Raw genomic sequence first — 18,528 nt, forward strand, 5'->3', positions numbered from 1 at the left:
CAGATTAATTATGCTGTACATGCATGCACCCCCTGCAGGAGCTGGGAATCTGCCCTCATGTAAAGCAATGAGACTCACGCTCCGAGGACACACCACCCCTGCCAATGTGTATCTGCCAAACCTTGTTACTGGAACAACACTCCTCCAACTCTTGACACAAACCCCCAAACGCATCAGATCTCTGCCTTAAAGGAGTCTCTCTCGCAGGCCTGAGACCAGTGCTGCATCCGACAGCCCGGGCTGAGCAGTAGTCTCACTGTGACGAGCCCTGATCTGCTGCAGGCTGTAATAAGCCAAACAATGTGCTCGGCTGGCAGTGTATGCAACGAAGCGATAATTGACATATCCTAAAAATGCGAGTAACGACTGGGTTATTAATGCTCTCATCCTGGGGGTGGTTTCAATGCAACCATTAAGCCTTTAATGGAGAGGGAAGACTGACATTTAAAAGCTGTTGCTGTTACCTACTTTTCCATTTAATGAAGATGAGTCTCCAGGCTGGACACGGCGAACAATTACAGCACTCGACATTTGGGCACAACAATGAGCCGTTGCTATTTTAGTTATTCTTGTTTTTAAAAATAACTTGAGATCAGTGCCTCTGGGGTTGGAAAACATGAAGAATCTCCCTTTTACTTCGGGGCAGGTGAGAGTGTTTCTCACCACTCCCTGTTTTTCCTTTTCATGATCACTAAGACAACACAGGCCTTTTTACACACTGTAATAATGTTGTTGATTTGGAATATGTGGCCTGAGTTTAGGTTAGGAGTAGAAAAGCCAAGGGCTTGTTACTAGGTTACATCAGTGTTGTTGTTGTGAAGTGGTGTGCCAGGTCTTCAGGCACTGTGGAAGGAGCTCACAGAGTGATTCCCCTCTGCCGAAGCCAAGTTACCCCCCCACCCCCTGTCTCCACCGCACAAGTCTGCTTACTAATCCACACATCCATGTACAAACACGAGTTTGCTCTCATTTCTTCTGTAAAGTAAATATTTATTGTTCACGTTTTGACTCGAAAACAGTGTTTGATAAAGCGTACGGTGTGCCAAAGCAATTACCGTGCTCTTTTAACAGCGCAATTGGATCATTGTTTCAAATGCACAGTGTTGCAGGGAATTGTCATTATTGAATAACAGTAGGAATCTATTTGCGATTAAAAAAAAAAAAAAAGTATTCTACCTGCCATTATCTTACTTCGCTTTATGCATTCCATTAAATGTTGAACTTTATTATACATACAGAGGAGAATGGGGCTAGCTGTCACACTTATTTACTCCAATGAATATTTCGAGGGGTAGATTTATTTTTGAAAGTACATTTTTGCATAGCCTCATACCTAAAGTCTTGGCTACAAAATAAAACTATTAAACATTTTCACCATTATTGCTCAGGAAAGAAGATTAATTGAACAAACGTAGAATTTTTGTGACAATGTGCCTCCAATAGCTAAGTTGGCACAGTAATGCTATATGGGTTCAGTTGGTACAGTTGAACCTGCCATTAAACCAGTGGTATAGGTTTCATGTGAATAGCAAAATCTACACCTACACTAAACAGCCTATTAAATACCTTTGTCCTAACAACACATTAAAACCTTTTGGTAAAAATCTGCCTTCATAAATGTTCACTGATTGATTCTTACCTGAATGTATGCCATTGTGGTTTAAAAATATCAAGTGAACATTTAATTTGGAGGGTAGAATTCACAAAGAATATTTGAATGTAGGGAGTGGTGGTGGCGTAGTGGGCTAAAGCGCTGAGCTGGTAAACAGAATGTCACTGGTTCGATCCCCACAGCCACCACCATTGTGTCCTTGAGCAATGCACTTAACTCCAGGTTGCTCCGGGGGGATTGTCCCTGCAATAAGTGCACTGTAAGTTGCTTTGGATAAAAAGCGTTTGATTTGAGGATTTTAAACATGGTGTTTTAAACCATCATACAAAACACCTCTTATTAATGACAGGAAAGCCCTGGGTGGTTGGCGCATGAGCGCTACGACTGCTATGAGACACCAGACTTTTTCTTTAGAAGATTAGACCCTTAAATATATAATTATGTTCCTTCAGACTCGAGTTAGACAAATGCAGGTATCTCCAGACCTCAACACACATGTGCTCTTGATGTGTACATCGACTGTTGTTTTTTTTTTACCTTCATCTCCTGATGTTTAGCGTGATTACATCTATCGCTTCTTAGTGACAGCAACAGCTGTCAGAATGTGGCAAAGTGTTGTCACCTTGTGAACTCATGAGCATTCTTCACGTTCGGTGCCCTTCGGACACTGCTAATGATGAGAATTGCGTTACGCATCCGTTCACGTCGGACCAAAGTGTACTTTGGGCTTAAGTTGTTATTTATGGACTATTGTTGTTTCAACATGGCCTTATTTATACAAATCTACCCTTGGGATATAGCCTAAATTCCATGCTAGTTTTGATTACCATGTTATAGTTTCACACATGCAGTTGCTCAAAGAATTTTTATAGAATTATATAAAAGATATAGTTATTTTGTAGTTAAGGCCAAGTATTGATACAGATTTTCCGATTTGATTCCAATTCACAAGCTTTCGATATCGATTCATATGGGTACATTTCGGTTACAATGTCCATTTTGCTTGCATATAGACCATTTCAAGATGGTGTAAGTAAGTGCAGTCTTTTTGTTCCATGAACATTTCCTGCTAGATGCAAACTTGGACTGCGTTCCAAATGGGATGAATCACCCTCTGAAGGGGGAAAAAAAATCATGATTGTCATGTTGTAAGATTGCTTCAAACTGAATTTCCAAGATAAATTACTTTAAAGGTGAGTTCTGAATAATCCTTATTTTTGAACCCCACACCTTTAGGCATATCCTTTCAAAGATCTCACAGTGGATGATAAAGTCTTCAAAGGGAATTGGCCATAGGGAAGGTCACTTCTGAATGAAACCCTCGTTCAAAATAACAGCAGGAGGCGGACTTATTCATATTGAATTTAACACTATTAATGTTAATAACGTTAACACAATTGTCAAAAAATGCCATTATTAAAACGTTCACCATGTTGTTTGGTGGCTGGATGTTCCCTTGATCCCTGGAACTAACGGAAATGTAAGTGTTTCGATTTCTGAAAAGCAACGACAAATGCACGCGTGATGGGCACATATTGGGCTTTTCAAACAACCTATTGAAAGCACCATGGATTCAGTTTTTACACTTTCTGGGGAAATCTAACTAAGAATAGCTTACTTGGTTGTCTCCACAATTATTAAAAATTATTTACAGTAGCTTAAAAAAATGTAAGAAATAAATACGTACACATGGCCTTGCATTATGCCCGATCTTCAACAGTTTATCCAAGATGAACACCATTGTTCTCAAAACTATTCTCTGTATTTTGAAGGTAGCTCTTAACAATGTCACACATTTGTTGAAATTGACTCCCGAGGGTGTGCTGGTGTTAGTAGGCTGAACCTGCTAACTCAGGGGACGTGTGTATGGCCGCCAGCCATAAACCTTTCCTGTGTCAGTTGACATAATGGGCTGCAACTAACAATTATTTTGATAATCGACTAATATAACTATTATTACAACAATTATTCGACTGTTTGGGTGATTATTGCTCTTTACCGTCTATTCAGCTTGTACCCCAACTTAAAAGGTTTTATTAAACATGCTTACTAATAATGAGGACAAAATCATCTTTTAAAAATACCTCTAAATGACGTTCATTGAATTAAAGGGGGAAAAAAAATGTATTAAGTTTAATTCGGTGAACAAAATTCACTGCAAAAAAGTATATTGTAATCAATTGTTTTGTCTTGTTTTCCATTATAAAATAGCTAAATATCCTTAAAACAAGACACATTTACCTGAGAAACTACATATAATGTATTTAGATTTGCTTTCATATAATGTATCTTGAATATAAGTGTATTTTCTATTTAAGTGTATTTTTATTGTAAAGTCAAACTATTAATATATTCAAGATATATTCTATGAAAGCAAGTCTAAATATCTTATATGTTGCTACAGGTAAATGTATCTTGTTTTAAGGATTTTTAGATATTTCTAAATATTTAATATTATATTCAACATTCTCAGATAACACATTTTTCTCCTGCAGTATCTCCTAAAGTAAATGCACTTTATTTTGAAGGAGTTTTAGATAGTTATTTTGGAAAACAAGCCAAAACAACAACAAATCAAAAAAGTATTTTGTTGCAGTGTAGCTATAATGGGTGGATGTTGGAAGACTACCCTCTCTCACCTTTTTGTTCACATCGAATTATCTTTAACTCCCAAAAAAAACTCTCTCTTCTTAACAGTGCTGAATATCGCTGATTTTCTTCATGATAAGATACACACCGCAACACATGTATTATGATTCACTCTGTGGCGGGCCATCACTTTATAATCTAGCTGGAGCAAGCGTGCACATGAGGGATGAGATCACTCCCCCTCAGTTCGGTGCACTTCACATGACTCATAGAAGCGGTGCTGACTAAACAAAGAAATGCCTTTTTTGGAGTTTGTGCTTATTTACATGACCTGCTTCCTTATTATTTGAACTTAAATAAAGGATGAATTAAAGATATAATGGTGGGGTGTTTCCTTCAAAGGCGCTAGACATGCAAGTGCTGCTTCAGTGGAACGGCATTTCTGGCTCAACTGTTTTTCACAATAAGAGTTCTTCATTATTTAGTTTTTTTGTATAATTTCCTCATACTTTGCTATCTAAATCACCTGAAACTGTTTGGAAAGTTTTGAGTGTGTCTGGATTGTAAGCTGTGTTTTCTCTCCTCAATCAGGCTGCAGTGCTCCTCTTGCGTGCCATCATTAGTTTCATATCTGATCTCATGTTATGTTAAATTAAATCAAATGACTATTTGGCAACGGAAATCTTTGTTGACAATTTTTTATTGTCAACGTTATTGATTACATCGACCAATCTTTTCAGCCCTGTTGACGCTCCTCACTTGTCCTGCTTACCCTGCTCAGCATCCTCTGCTCTGTGGTCCAAGCTGCTGCTGGCCAAAGCCTGAAACAGAGTCGTCTGTACAGGTGCCAGCGTTTATGAGGAGAAGCTTCACTTTACTGCCTGCCACTGCAGAGGTGTGCTAATTAACACACCAGTGCTCCTGAGAGCTTTGCATTTTCTGGATGATCTGCATTGAGTCAAAATGGCAACAGGCTTGAAGCATACTTGATCTGAAACCTTTATTGCAACTATTCCTTGTTTCAGTCATTACTTTTGTGTTTGTGGGATGGTGAAGTTTTTTGTTTTTGGCACCAAAGAGGAAACTCTAGATACTGTTGTGTGTTAAAATCCAAGGAGATCAGCGGTTACAGAAATACTTAAACCAGCCTGTCTGGCACCAACAATCATGCCACTGTCGAAATCCCTGATATCAAATTTTTTCTCCATGATGTGAACATTAACTGAAACTCCTGACCCATATCTGCATGCTTTTATGCATTACTCTGCTGCCACATGACTGGCTGATTAGATAATCACATGAATAAGTGGGTTTACAGGTTTTCCTAATAAAGTGCTCAGTGAGGGTTTATTGGTCAAACCTGACTGCTTTTAGCATTTTTTTGGTCACCCCAAAAACTAACTCTGACTTCCTCTTTTGATATACAAGAGATCCAAGATACAATTTGAACTTTGAATCAGTTATTTTATTGCTGCTTTTGATATCTGATATTTTTGTTTTGATATCCAATTCTTTTAGATCTATATTTTCTGCATTTCATTGGCTCTGTACTTGTATTTTGCACAATGACAATAAAGTTGAATCTAATCTAATTTTGAAGTATTTTTGAGCAATTGTAACTTTGCTATTCTCTCCCACAGTATTATCAGTTACAGTCAGATGTCAGTTTTTAGATAAGTCCAAAAAAACTTTATTCTTGAGTTGAACTAATACTTTCAAATGCAGAGATGTTCAAATCAGTGAGATCAAATTTTAAATATGAATTCATATAAAGGTCTGTTGTTCTATTGACCTGTTTCAGTGACGTCACCTTTTCCCAGCAGCTACCATATTTGTGACAATTAGCGGGAGGAAACAATGGAAAAACACCCCAAACCAATATTTAGATTTTTAGCTTTTGATCCATGTCAAGTCCCAGGTATACAGTATACAGGTCTGAGGTCAGCACAGATATTGCCAGATTTGACTTTTGCAGACATTTAAATCCATTTTAACCTTGATTTATCTCCATACGTGTGTCTGATTTGTGAGTACATCATCGTAAATATCACTCGTTCAGAAGTTACACATTTTTGTGTTGTTTTCTGCTCTGATTTGGTCACAGTATTCCAAAACATCTGATGATCCCATCTGTATTAATGTAAGAGCTGCTTTAAACTCTTGAAGAATACACAAAGCATCCGAGGCACATTAGTGTATATATCAAATTTGTTTACATTGTAGTCTTGTGGTGTGAAGAAAGTCTGTGCTACATAATCTTATGATGTGTTGTTTACTTACTAACATTAGTATATACACATTAAATACAGTCAGGTCCATAAATATTGGGACATTGACACAATTCTAATCTTTTTGGCTCTATACACCACCACAATGGATTTGAAATGAAACGAACAAGATGTGCTTTAACTGCCGACTTTCAGCTTTAATTTGAGGGTATTTACATCCAAATCAGGTGAACGCTGTAGGAATTACAACAGTTTGTATATGTGCCTCCCACTTTTTAAGGGACAAAGTAATGGGACAGATTAACAATCATAAATCAAACTTACACTTTTTAATACTTGGTTGCAAATCCTTTGCAGTCAATTACAGCCTGAAGTCTGGAACGCATAGACATCACCAGACGCTGGGTTTCATCCCTGGTGATGCTCTGCCAGGCCTCTACAGCAACTGTCTTCAGTTCCTGCTTGTTCTTGGGGCATTTTCCCTTCAGTTATGTCTTCAGCAAGTGAAATGCATGCTCAATTGGATTCAGGTCAGGTGATTGACTTGGCCATTGCATAACATTCCACTTCTTTCCCTTAAAAAACTCTTTGGTTGCTTTCGCAGTATGCTTCGGGTCATTGTCCATCTGTACTGTGAAGCGCCGTCCAATGAGTTCTGAAGCATTTGGCTGAATATGAGCAGATAATATAGCCCGAAACACTTCAGAATTCATGCTGATTCTTTTGTCAGCAGTCACATCATCAATAAATACAAGAGAACCAGTTCCATTGGCAGCCATACATGCCCACGCCATGACACTACCATCACCATGCTTCACTGATGAGTTGGTATGCTTTGGATCATGAGCAGTTCCTTTCCTTCTCCATACTCTTCTCTTCCCATCACTCTGGTACAAGTTGATCTTTGTCTCATCTGTCCATAGGATGTTGTTCCAGAACTGTGAAGGCTTTTTTAGATGTTGTTTGGCAAACTCTAATCAGGCCTTCCTGTTTTTGAGGCTCACCAATGGTTTACATCTTGTGGTGAACCCTCTGTATTCACTCTGGTGAAGTCTTCTCTTGATTGTTGACTTTGACACACATAAACCTTCGTCCTGGAGAGTGTTCTTGATCTAGCCAACTGTTGTGAAGGGCGTTTTCGTCACCAGGGAAAGAATTCTTCGGTCATCCACCACAGTTGTTTTCCGTGGTCTTCCGGGTCTTTTGGTGTAAGAATGTTACAAACAGTTGATTTGGCCACACCTAATGTTTTTGCTATCTCTCTGATGGGTTTGTTTTGATTTTTCAGCCTAATGATGGCTTGCTTCACTGATAGTGACAGCTCTTTGGATCTCATATTGAGAGTTGACCAACAGATTCCAAATGCAAATAGCACACTTGAAATGAACTCTGGACCTTTTATCTGCTCCTTGTAAATAGGATAATGAGGGAATAACACACACCTGGCCATGGAACAGCTGAGCAGCCAATTGTCCCATTACTTTTGGTCCCTTAATTCCTACACCGTTCACCTGATTTGGATGTAAATACCCTCAAATTAAAGCTGAAAGTCTGCAGTTAAAGCACATCTTGTTCGTTTCATTTCAAAACCATTGTGGTGGTGTATAGAGCCAAAAAGATTAGAATTGTGTCGATGTCCCAATATTTATGGACCTGACTGTATATACTATATATTCACATTATAGTTCTGTTTTATTTATTGCATTGTTACAATTATGACATGCTGTGTGTTATGAATAACATCGTCTATGTGAATGTTCAGTTTAATTCTATTCGAATCGATTATATTATAAATATAATTGACATGTGTACATATAACTGACATGTCTGAATTAATGAGCAAAGACCCACAAGTGTTGATAACTTCTTTCCCCTTTATCGCTGCTAAACTTGTGCAAAATTAAGCTGTGCCAATAAAAAGATTTAGCTTACTTTTGTTTCATTCCTCAGCGCAGCACATTGAAAGTAAATGGAATTTTGGTCACAAACGTGGCGCCGTGGTCATAGAGTGATGTCACATGAAACAGGTCAAAAGATTCTAGATTTATGATATAGGTAGAGTTTGAAATCAATGTGACACTAAAATCTTTTAGATTCTGTTTTTGCATGGTAAACAATGTACCTTTTAACATTTCTGCTGCTCCTTTTATTTCTGTCTGCCTTGCATCGTTTTGGAATTTTTGATGGTTGCTGTTAGTTGCAACATGCATGAAAAGGTTTCAGTTTGTCAACGCAGTCAAGTGTATGTGAAAATCGGATGCATGAGACACTGAGAAGTCCACTGTGCATAGATAGATTTGATTTAATTAGCAAATGCCCAAAGGCGTTTATTTCCTGCACATGAACCGTGTGTGTGCGAGGATGCTAAATTTGAATTTTAAGCTTGCCCATCATTCAGCTGTACTTGTGGATCCCATCAATCTGCACTGGAAAAAATCTTTTAAATTAGAGGGTCATGACTCACCTTTATAGAAATTATGGGAGTTATGAAAAAAGAGCATCAGTCATAGCAGTGGCCTCACAGACATGTCATTTATCAGATTTCAGAGGCTCACCCTCGGTTTCCGTGATTGTAGAGGAATTTCAATGAGGGTGTCTCTCTCAGCTCCTGAGAGAACTGGGGAGGTATTTTTAAACCAGAATTGTCTGAATAATATGTGGGATATTCCCTCCCCTGGTACCATTTTTCCAGTCATGTTGTCATTTTCATGATAGTACTTTCTATTGGTGGGGATGGATTAAGCCACCTCACTCTGTACCTATGTAGTGGGATGGGCCTCGCGCTTTTTGCTATTTTAAGTCGGAGAGGGCAGCATGCCTAAAACACAAGGTTGTTCGTGGGTGTAGAGTGCAGCCACAGACTGGAATAAGAGCCTGTACACTCTGCACACTGCACGACACTGACTGCGAGGCCTGTTTACAACAGAGACGAGATGAAGAGGGGGAAGGGTAGAGAGAGAAAGAGAAGAGAGGGTTACACCACCCTCAGGAGAATTGGAATTCCTTGTGAACAATTCCCCCATTTGGCTGGTAGTTGTGAAAACAATTCGGCAGCATTTACTCAGTTTGCGTCTCGGATTACAGTTGTGTGAGTCAGCTGCAGTGTGCAGGCTGGAGGTAGGAGTTGGGCCAGACGGCTCGGCCAGTCTGTGCAGCTCAGTGGGTTTTTTGCAGGGGTGTGTGTTTGCCTGCTGATCAGCGCCTGTTCTAGAGCTTCTCTCCAAAGAGTTACCCTGCCTGTTTGAACGTGGTAATTAAAATTACTTTGGTTCCAGCTGGTGTGGTTCTAACTATGGAAGTGTCAACACACTTCAGAAGCAATCACTCATATCTTGACAATGTCGGCCAATCTAATGATCCCCTCTCTTGCTCTTCTCTGCAGGTTTCATTTTGTGTGACATCAACAAAACACTGATCTGAGGGAGCCTCTGCATTCTTAGCACACCAGTTCACCACTCCTTCTCCGACCCCCCCCCCCCTCGTGCTACTCCTCTCCAGACCCCCTCGACCTGCCACCATGACGTCGGAGCTGGAGAGCAGCTTGACCTCCATGGACTGGCTGCCGCAGCTGACCATGCGGGCTGCCATTCAGAAGGCAGACGGCCAGAATGCTCACGGGCTGGGCATGGCCAAGAAGAGCGCCTTGCTGGACCCCAACACAACACTAGACCAGGAAGAGGTGCAGCAGCACAAGGACGGCAAACCACCATACAGCTACGCCAGCCTAATCACGTTCGCCATCAATAGCTCGCCAAAGAAAAAAATGACACTGAGCGAGATCTACCAGTGGATCTGTGACAATTTCCCCTATTACAGGGAAGCTGGCAGCGGATGGAAGGTAAGGGCAAAGCACGAGGCAGTGCTCTGACTGTAAGCTTCAGCTAATTTGTCATTATTTGCTTTCTGCCCATCAGAGACATTTGCATGCACACAAGTGACGTCCCTCCACTTAAATTCAATCAGTGTACCGAATCAGCCCTGAATTTAGGCAGAGGAGGCTGCCAAGGTTAATGTGTGAAATTATTCTCATTTCTTATGCTGTCAAGGTTTTTTTTTCCTTGCCACTGAATATTTTGAAAATACCAAAGCAACAGCCACACTGCTCACATGCGCGCTGCTATTTTGCAAAGCAGCGTTCAGATCTGTTTATGACCATTAATATTTGACACAGTTTCTTGTCTCACTTGACAGAAGAAAATAAAGGCACTTTTGTGTGAGAAGGAAGTGTGTTGATATTCACAGAGCCAGATCTAGCCACAGAAAAAAATATCCCTTTCATGGCTTGTATTATTCATACCAGATGCCTTAATAGAAGTCCATTATGTTGGAGAGAGCCATTGCTGTGTCACCATCTCAAGGAGCATATGATATACAGAGATGAAGCCATGCTGATTGCCTTTTATAGAGCGGAGGTGAAAATTGATATTAGAATGAGCTTACCAATCAGTTGACATTTATTGGCAATAGAATTCGTTGCACAGCTTTATTGCAGGCAGACAAGATGTATGCAGTTGATATCCATGCAAGATATGATCCGGGTGTGTATCTGTTCGTTAGCATATTTTCACACCCATCACGTTCTTTTCCTCTGCTGTGAAACAGATATTTATGTCAGTATAAATGCACAACACATGATTTTGGAAGTTTATGCATCACTTTTAAAATATGGCTATGTTTATAGATGCCGTTTTACTTTATTTTGATAACTCTAATCAAAAAAGCAAATCAAACAGGTTGCTCTATGGACACTCTCCTATTGTTGTTTGTGGATAATAGAGCTTAACTACAGTCTTGACCAACACAAAATAGGTATCGTTTGAAAGCTTAGAAGGTCTACTTTACAATGCATTTTGGGACCAAAACTGTATGAGTGCTTTGAAATGCTCAGTACTTATTGCAATCAGTAAAATCATCAGAATAATCAGTGTCATATGTTGTTGGAAAGCTTTTAAAGAGTAGAATACAACCAGCCTATTTATTTTACTCAGATAAAAATATTGTGAGTAATAGCCAAGTATATGTCTTTGACATTTATGTTTCATGTGAACAGGTGTTGCTTATATGCCACGTTTTCGCATACCGTAATTTCCGGACTATAAGCCGCAACTTTTTTCCCACGCTTTGAACCTCGCGGCTTATACAATGACGCGGCTAATATATGGATTTTTCCCGCTTTCAAATTTTATAAAAAAAAAAAAAACATTCTGTGACGTGCTCCGTTTTTTGGCGGCGTGAAGCTTTCATTAGACCAATGAAATTGCCGAACGGGTTAAGGTCAAAACAACTTTTTTTGTTTACTGTTTAGATTAAATCGAGCGCGCTCAAACTTCCCATCATTCTGATTACGGTAGTAATTTTGTCACCCTCACCATGGCAGAGACATGGAGAAACGCATATGATGCTGCTTTCAAGTTGAAGGCGATTGATCTGGCTGTTGGAAAAGGAAATAGAGCTGCTGAACGGGAGCTTGGTCTTAATGAGTCGATGATAAGACGTTGGAAACAGCAGCGTGAGGAATTGACTCAGTGCAAAAAGACAACTAAGCTGAGGCTATTCAACTCCAACACCGAAGGAGATGACTTCAGTGGTTTCAGTGCACAGGACGAGGAAGATAGTGACCAATGACTTTATTGGTAGGCTACTGTTTACTGCAAATGTTTTATTACAAGCCGTGTGTCGCAGCGGGGGCATGGTCAAGCGCCCGTCCGGGAGAGAAAAGCTGTAAGGGCGCTTACACCTGCGCTAAATTATGTCTAACACCGGTGTCTAATTTCAAGTGCCCTGCTTCACGTGTCCTTCTTGGGAAAATTGTCACACGGGCACCAGTGTGACAGTTTTCAGCAGGGCACTTGACGTTCCAGGTAAGGCTTTTAATGGCCACAGCAATGTTTACAATCAATTTTATAAAGTTTCTCAATTCTTCTATGCGCCAACACTAGACTGACGTGTGTCACTTTCTCAGCTCTGTGGCTGCTGCCTTTTTATGCCGCTCTCCCCATGCTTACTGAAATTAGACACCGGTGTTAGACATAATTTAGCTCAGGTGTAAGCGCCCTTACCGCTTTTCTCTCCCGGACGGGCGCTTGACCACACCCCGCTGCCACACCGTGTTTCGTTAAAGCCTGAGTAAAGTTCATTTGTTTCAATGTACCGGTAGGCACCTGCGGCTTATAGACAGGTGCGGCTTATTTATGTTCAAAATAATATTTTATTTAAAAATCAGTGGGTGCGGCTTATATTCAGGTGCGCTCAATAGTCCGGAAATTACGGTATAACTTGAAACTTGAAATATCACATACTAAAATCATGTCTGCATGCTATGCAAAACTTTATTCATTGTTGTTTGCATGTGTAATTAGTTCTTATGTACAATTATTAAGTTTTTTGTTGTTGTTTGGAGAGGGTTATGGAAACTTGGAGATGTTTTTGTACACTAGGATAAATTATTTGTGTAATGCTATAACTGACTGATTGATTGTTTGCATTGTCGTATCAACACGAAAAAAATTCAGTTACAGTTGACATGATTAGGAACAAAACAAAAACAGTTTTTTGGAGGCATCTTATTTAAACTAAGGATGTGCGAGACTAGTCGGCTACATGGTACAGCAGCTACTAGTCGACACTGAAAACGATTGTCGATTACACAAAAAAAAACACTCAAGAATCGTTCAAATTACTGTAATATTAATGTTAAAACATAAAAAAAATAAAAATAACACATTAAAATAAAATGTTTGAAAAAATAATACATTATTTTAAAAGTGTATCTGGAGCGGAAACAAAATATTTTTATTTTACCTCCGATATCGCATGCGTTTACTTCGTGTCAGATCGCGGCAGGACAGAAATGACCACTCAAAAGACGAGCAATGTGTGGGAGTATTTTGACTAACAAGAAAATGGAAAAGTTTTATGTAAGATACGTCATGTCAAACTGGCATATAATAATTCCACTGGAGCCATGCGTAAACATATTCAGCACAGACATGTAGATGTTAGCATAGGACAGACTAGCCGGAGCAAACAAATGCCCAAACTCGCCGCCACTGTGATCCTGTCCACTGTGAACAAATACTTGGCTTATCTCAGAGATGACAGCTAGATACATGCTACCACTCAGTTTTGTTGAGGGAAAAGGCTTCCAAAAATGTATGGACTTCATCGACCCTGAATTACACAATACCAGGGTAGAAAATTATAATGTCACGGTTGGAACTGGGCATCAGAACATGATCGCGAATATGAAAGAGACCAAGTAGAAGATTTAGCATGTAGCAATAACAACGGATTGTTGGACATCGTTAACAACAGAGTCTAGTTGAACGTGTTGAACGTGTCAGATTTGTTCAAATGGAATCTTTGAGTCCAATTTGGTTTCACAAATGTTTTAAAAACATTTATAACATTTTCTACAAAATAATTAATTTAATGACTTTAAAAATCCCATGTGGATATGATTTCCACACGATATTTTCCAGTTAGTTCTTCACAGTTTCAACAAAGTGCTAATAAATTCACTATTAAATTGTTTAATATACAGTGCATATGCATTTTTATTCTGAGAATGGTTGTCTTTTTTTGGACAATATAACCTATATGAATTACATTTTTCAAAGGCAGATTTTATGCTATTCCTTGATTTGTTAACTTTCTTAACAAAATAGCAGCCACATGTTAATTGATTTTGAGATATGTTGATGTAATATGTTGGCTAGTATGCTATTTGAAGAATTCTGTTAATAATAGGCTATTGATTATTGATTATTGGTCTTGCACTGATGCAGTTGATGATTTTTTTTAATTCATTTTTTTCCTTTTTCTCCCAATTTGGCATGCCCAATTCCCAATGTGCTTTTTTTAAGTCCTCGTGGTCACGTAGTAATTCGCCTCAATCCGGGTGGCGGAAGAAGATTCCCAGCTGCCCCCGCGTCTGAGACAGTTAACACGCACATCTTATCACGTGGCTTGTTGATCACATTGCCATGGAGACAGCGCATGTGGAGGCTTCACGCCATCCATGCAGCATCCACGCTCAACTCACTTTGCGCCCCACTGAGAACGAACCACATATTAGTGACCTCGAGGAGGTTACCCCATGTGACTCAACCTTCCCTGGCAACCGGGCCAATTTGGTTGCTTGGGAGACCTGGCTGGAGTCACTCAGCATGCCCTGGGATTCAAACTAGCAAACTCCAGGGGTGGTAGCCAGCGTCTTTTACCACTGAGCTTCCCAGGCCCCCAATCCAGTTGATTTTAATAAATATGCCTATATTGGCTAATGCTGTGTGTATGCTTGTTTTTGTTTTTTTACGACAGCCTAAATAAAAAATTATCATAATGCAAGGCAAACACACTACATATCTATGGCCAATTTTTTGTGGCATTATGAGATTTGACTGTTTGATTCATAGATAAAGTATTTCAAATGGATCATATATGCAAAAACAGTTTTTTGACTGTCTTCTGGGGGTCGACTAGTCGGTTACAAAACTTGTTTAAATGACAGTCAAATTAATCATAGTGCACATCCCTAATTTAAACCCAGAGATATATAATGTCAAATCAGAAAAATAGGGGAGAAAAAAGTAACTGTTTTCAACAGTTTCTTAGGCTGAGTTTCAGAATTTATCATAATATATACCATTGAAAAAATATAAATTTTCTTTAAAATTATGCAAAACACTTGACCCTCCTTATTTTTTTATTTTTATTTTTTTTTTGTCGAGTTAAAAATCTTTGGGTACGCCACTGAAACGGGAAATTTTAGCCTTCAGAGCTTGAGGTGTTAAAGTTTTTTTAGATGTCCCTTTTTATTCTGTTGCTTCAAACATACACACTTCATTTTATTGTCCCTGGGAAGATGCTTGCAAGTGCCATACTGCCCTCTATGACATCAGATTTTCTTCTAACACCCCCCACCTCCCATACACATTCTGCACCGTGGACTGACATAAATGGATTTCTGCGTTTTTCACTGAATTCACTTCAAATTCTGAACAAGGTTGTTGCCCTGACACGTTTACTGGGAAACGGCTTTCCATTTTGCTGGAATGTAGACCTATTTAAGATGCCTTGTACAAAGAGCAGTCCTACTGGTGTTCTCAATGATGGCTGCTAATTGCCACATTCCATCTCTGTATCATGTATTGTTACAGCTATTATATATGGGAACCAGCAGCCTGTCTGTTTACAAAGGGCCAAATATGCTGCGTGTGGTCTGTTAGCATTCAGTTTTAAAGGCTGAATATGATTTTGGAAAGAAATGGAAAAAATTTGACAATTCATCATAAATTGGATCCAGTTATCTTGGAGGTTTTTTCCAGTGTTACATCTCTTGTAGTTTGTTTCACAGAAATTAGTGATTTTTATATACATAAATCTAGATGTAGATTAAATCAAAGGCAAAGCCACACTGGTCGGTCTCTATGAAGATGCTTGCGTTTAGATGCATAGTGTGAGGCAGACAGAGGTGCTATGTTGTCCTACTATGTGATGTAGAAAATAGCTGTGTGCTCAGGATATAGCAAGAGAAGCTTGCCATCTCATGGGTGGGTGAGTGCGAGGGTTCTGATAGGAAAACAGAGTTAGTGTTGTGAATTGTATAACAGGAATATTAGCATTACTTTTAGTAGGTGGGAGAGTGTGAATCTCACTACATCCGCTGTCGACTATTATTTTAGATATATCCTTTTTCTCAGAAGTGCATGCTGCTATATTTGTGCATTTGCACATATACCATGTGTGGCTGGGGTGAATGTAGGTCTGTGTGCAGTCATCGCCCTCCATCTCTCCACATCCCCCCTGAGATGTCGGCAGCAGGAATTTACGACCCAGTGCACGCACACGTCTGTTCTGTATGATAATTCTAGCTGTGTCGGAGAGATGAGACCGGGCTAAATCAGTTGGCGGCAACATTTAGTCATCTCAATAGAACTCCATTAGCTGACGCTTTTAAGAAATATCAATAAGTGCTGTCAATAAGAATAGATAATTCATCAAGGTCAAAAAATATTCATGTAGTATTAGGGGAGACGGATATGCACACAACGTTTGTAAGCATTAGATTCCTTGTAAAGAGCAGAGAGATTAATTTTAGCACTCACAGTCTCTGCGATATTATGAAAGCATTTTTTTTTACTCGTAGGGAAGCAATATTATTGAATGCTAAAGTTGGCACAATATTGACTAATGTTTCAAGTCTTTTAATGCTGGTAAGGTTATATTACAATCCCAGAGAGACTTGAATTTAGATCAAATCCTTATGTGATTTGTGTCAAAGAATTTATTGTTGCTGCATTAAATGTGAACAGCAGTGTTCTTGATTAATGTAGACACTACACAATTATTTAAAGGGATAAATCACCTTCATGTTTTCCAAACTCCTATGACTTTCTTCCATAGAACACACAAAAAGATGTTAAGCAGAATGTTAGCTTCAGTAACCATTCATTTTCATTGTATGAAAAAAGAGATGCAATAAAAAGTGAATGGTGACTGAGGCATTTTCCTTTGTTGCACAGATGAAAAAGTCATAAGGTTGGAACAAAATAGCCGCTTTTCCACTATAGGTTCAGTGCGAGCCAGGGCTATCAACTGGGCAGCCGCGCCAATAACCTCAGACCTCGAGCCTCGAGACCAAAATCAATCTGCATTACCACCATCGGGCAGGAACAGTTGAGCACTTTAACATTTATGAGCTCAAACGCATCTGCCACGCCTCTGATATGCGCACACTGGTCCATTATTGTAGTAACATGATGGCACGTAACAACAAAACAAACTGTGACTGGTCCTTTACATGTCTCAGTTGCTTCACATGCATGTAGGCGATTTATTTATTTATTTTTATTTTTTATTTATTTATTTATTTTTTTGGCACCCTCGAGAAACAAATTGACCAAACGGGAAAATATATCGACCGATGAGAAAATGTATCGATCGATGCCAATTATTAAAGAAGTTGATTGGCCGATACATTTTTTTAAGTAAATAAAATCGACGATATATTGGTCGGCCACTAGTAAAGATGCTTAGCAGCCGGTCGGCCTTTTAGTTTATGGGTTTGACTCCAGGCGAGCCTGGGCTGAGCTGCTTCTAATGAATTGAAAGCCATCACAGCCCACCTGACCTGAGGATCCAGCATCCTCATCCGGTTTTGTATGTGAAAGTATGACCTTAAAACACTTTTATATAAAGGCCGCAGCGGAGTGCAACCAGACTAAACCTCAGTTTTAAGATATTAAATGTATAGATGTTAGAGGATTATCAATGACCTTAGCCATGCAAAAGCTCTTTTTATCCTCAGAGAATTTTCAATCTCTGTTTACACAACAGGTATGTAATCCGGCCACAGAGCAGGCCATAATCTGATCAGGCATTTTGAAAACATGCAGCAGATGTGACAGCACGGCCTGTTTATATTGGCTTTGCCATGGCTGCTGCTCCTCAGAATGCACAATGCATTTCTGGCACATTCTACCCAATTAATTCCCTAATGATTTACCAACAGTACTTCCCAGAGATTACCAGATCACTTTTCAGGTCATTGAGAAGCTCTACCTACTTTCAAACCCCAAGTTTGTATTTTCTTGTGCAGACAGCTCGTTTGGAAAGCACAGTCATCTCCAAAGTAATTCCCAGCATCTTCGCCTGTATGCAGTATATACCAAATATAATCCTGAGTAGTTTGCGAGTCTTAGCCAGTTTAAAAATGCTTAAAATGTTTGTTCTTGAATTTATGCCTTTGCTACTGGCATGATTTTCTCCATGTACACACCTGCATGTAGTGGAGGTGAAAAGTGTGCAAAAGCTTAAATCCTCACAAACACTGTTGCTTCTGCTATAGCTGTTGACTGAGCTGGTTCGGCTCGCACAAATGGATAAATGTGATTGCAGAGTTTGAGTCTTGCCCTGTTTAAAAATGCTTTAGGCACTTGTAGAGTGTCTGGACCTTGCTGCTTTGATCTCATTATGAAATGCAAATGCTCACAAACCTAAACCGATCAAAGGTTGCACCCACTGGTGGGCAGCCATCATAATGGAAGCCAGGGGCAATTGGCCCTTATTCTAATAAGTAATTTGGGGAACTGCTTTGCC

At 39.4% G+C, this 18,528-nt stretch overlaps 1 protein-coding gene across 2 annotated transcripts in view; it reads left to right on the plus strand.

Moving 5' to 3' along the window:
• The window catches only part of LOC127626292 (forkhead box protein J3-like), a 163,658-nt gene that overhangs the window by 46,570 nt on the left and 98,560 nt on the right, over window positions 1–18,528 (plus strand). For both annotated transcript variants that reach the window (XM_052101988.1, XM_052101989.1), the window contains exon 2: window positions 9,812–10,267. In XM_052101988.1, coding sequence (XP_051957948.1) covers window positions 9,947–10,267 — 321 coding nt within the window. In that variant the 5' untranslated portion in view covers window positions 9,812–9,946. The remainder of the gene's footprint in view (window positions 1–9,811; window positions 10,268–18,528) is intronic.

This window comes from Xyrauchen texanus, chromosome 32, assembly GCF_025860055.1.
Source record: "Xyrauchen texanus isolate HMW12.3.18 chromosome 32, RBS_HiC_50CHRs, whole genome shotgun sequence".
Classification (NCBI taxonomy): Eukaryota; Metazoa; Chordata; class Actinopteri; order Cypriniformes; family Catostomidae; genus Xyrauchen; species Xyrauchen texanus.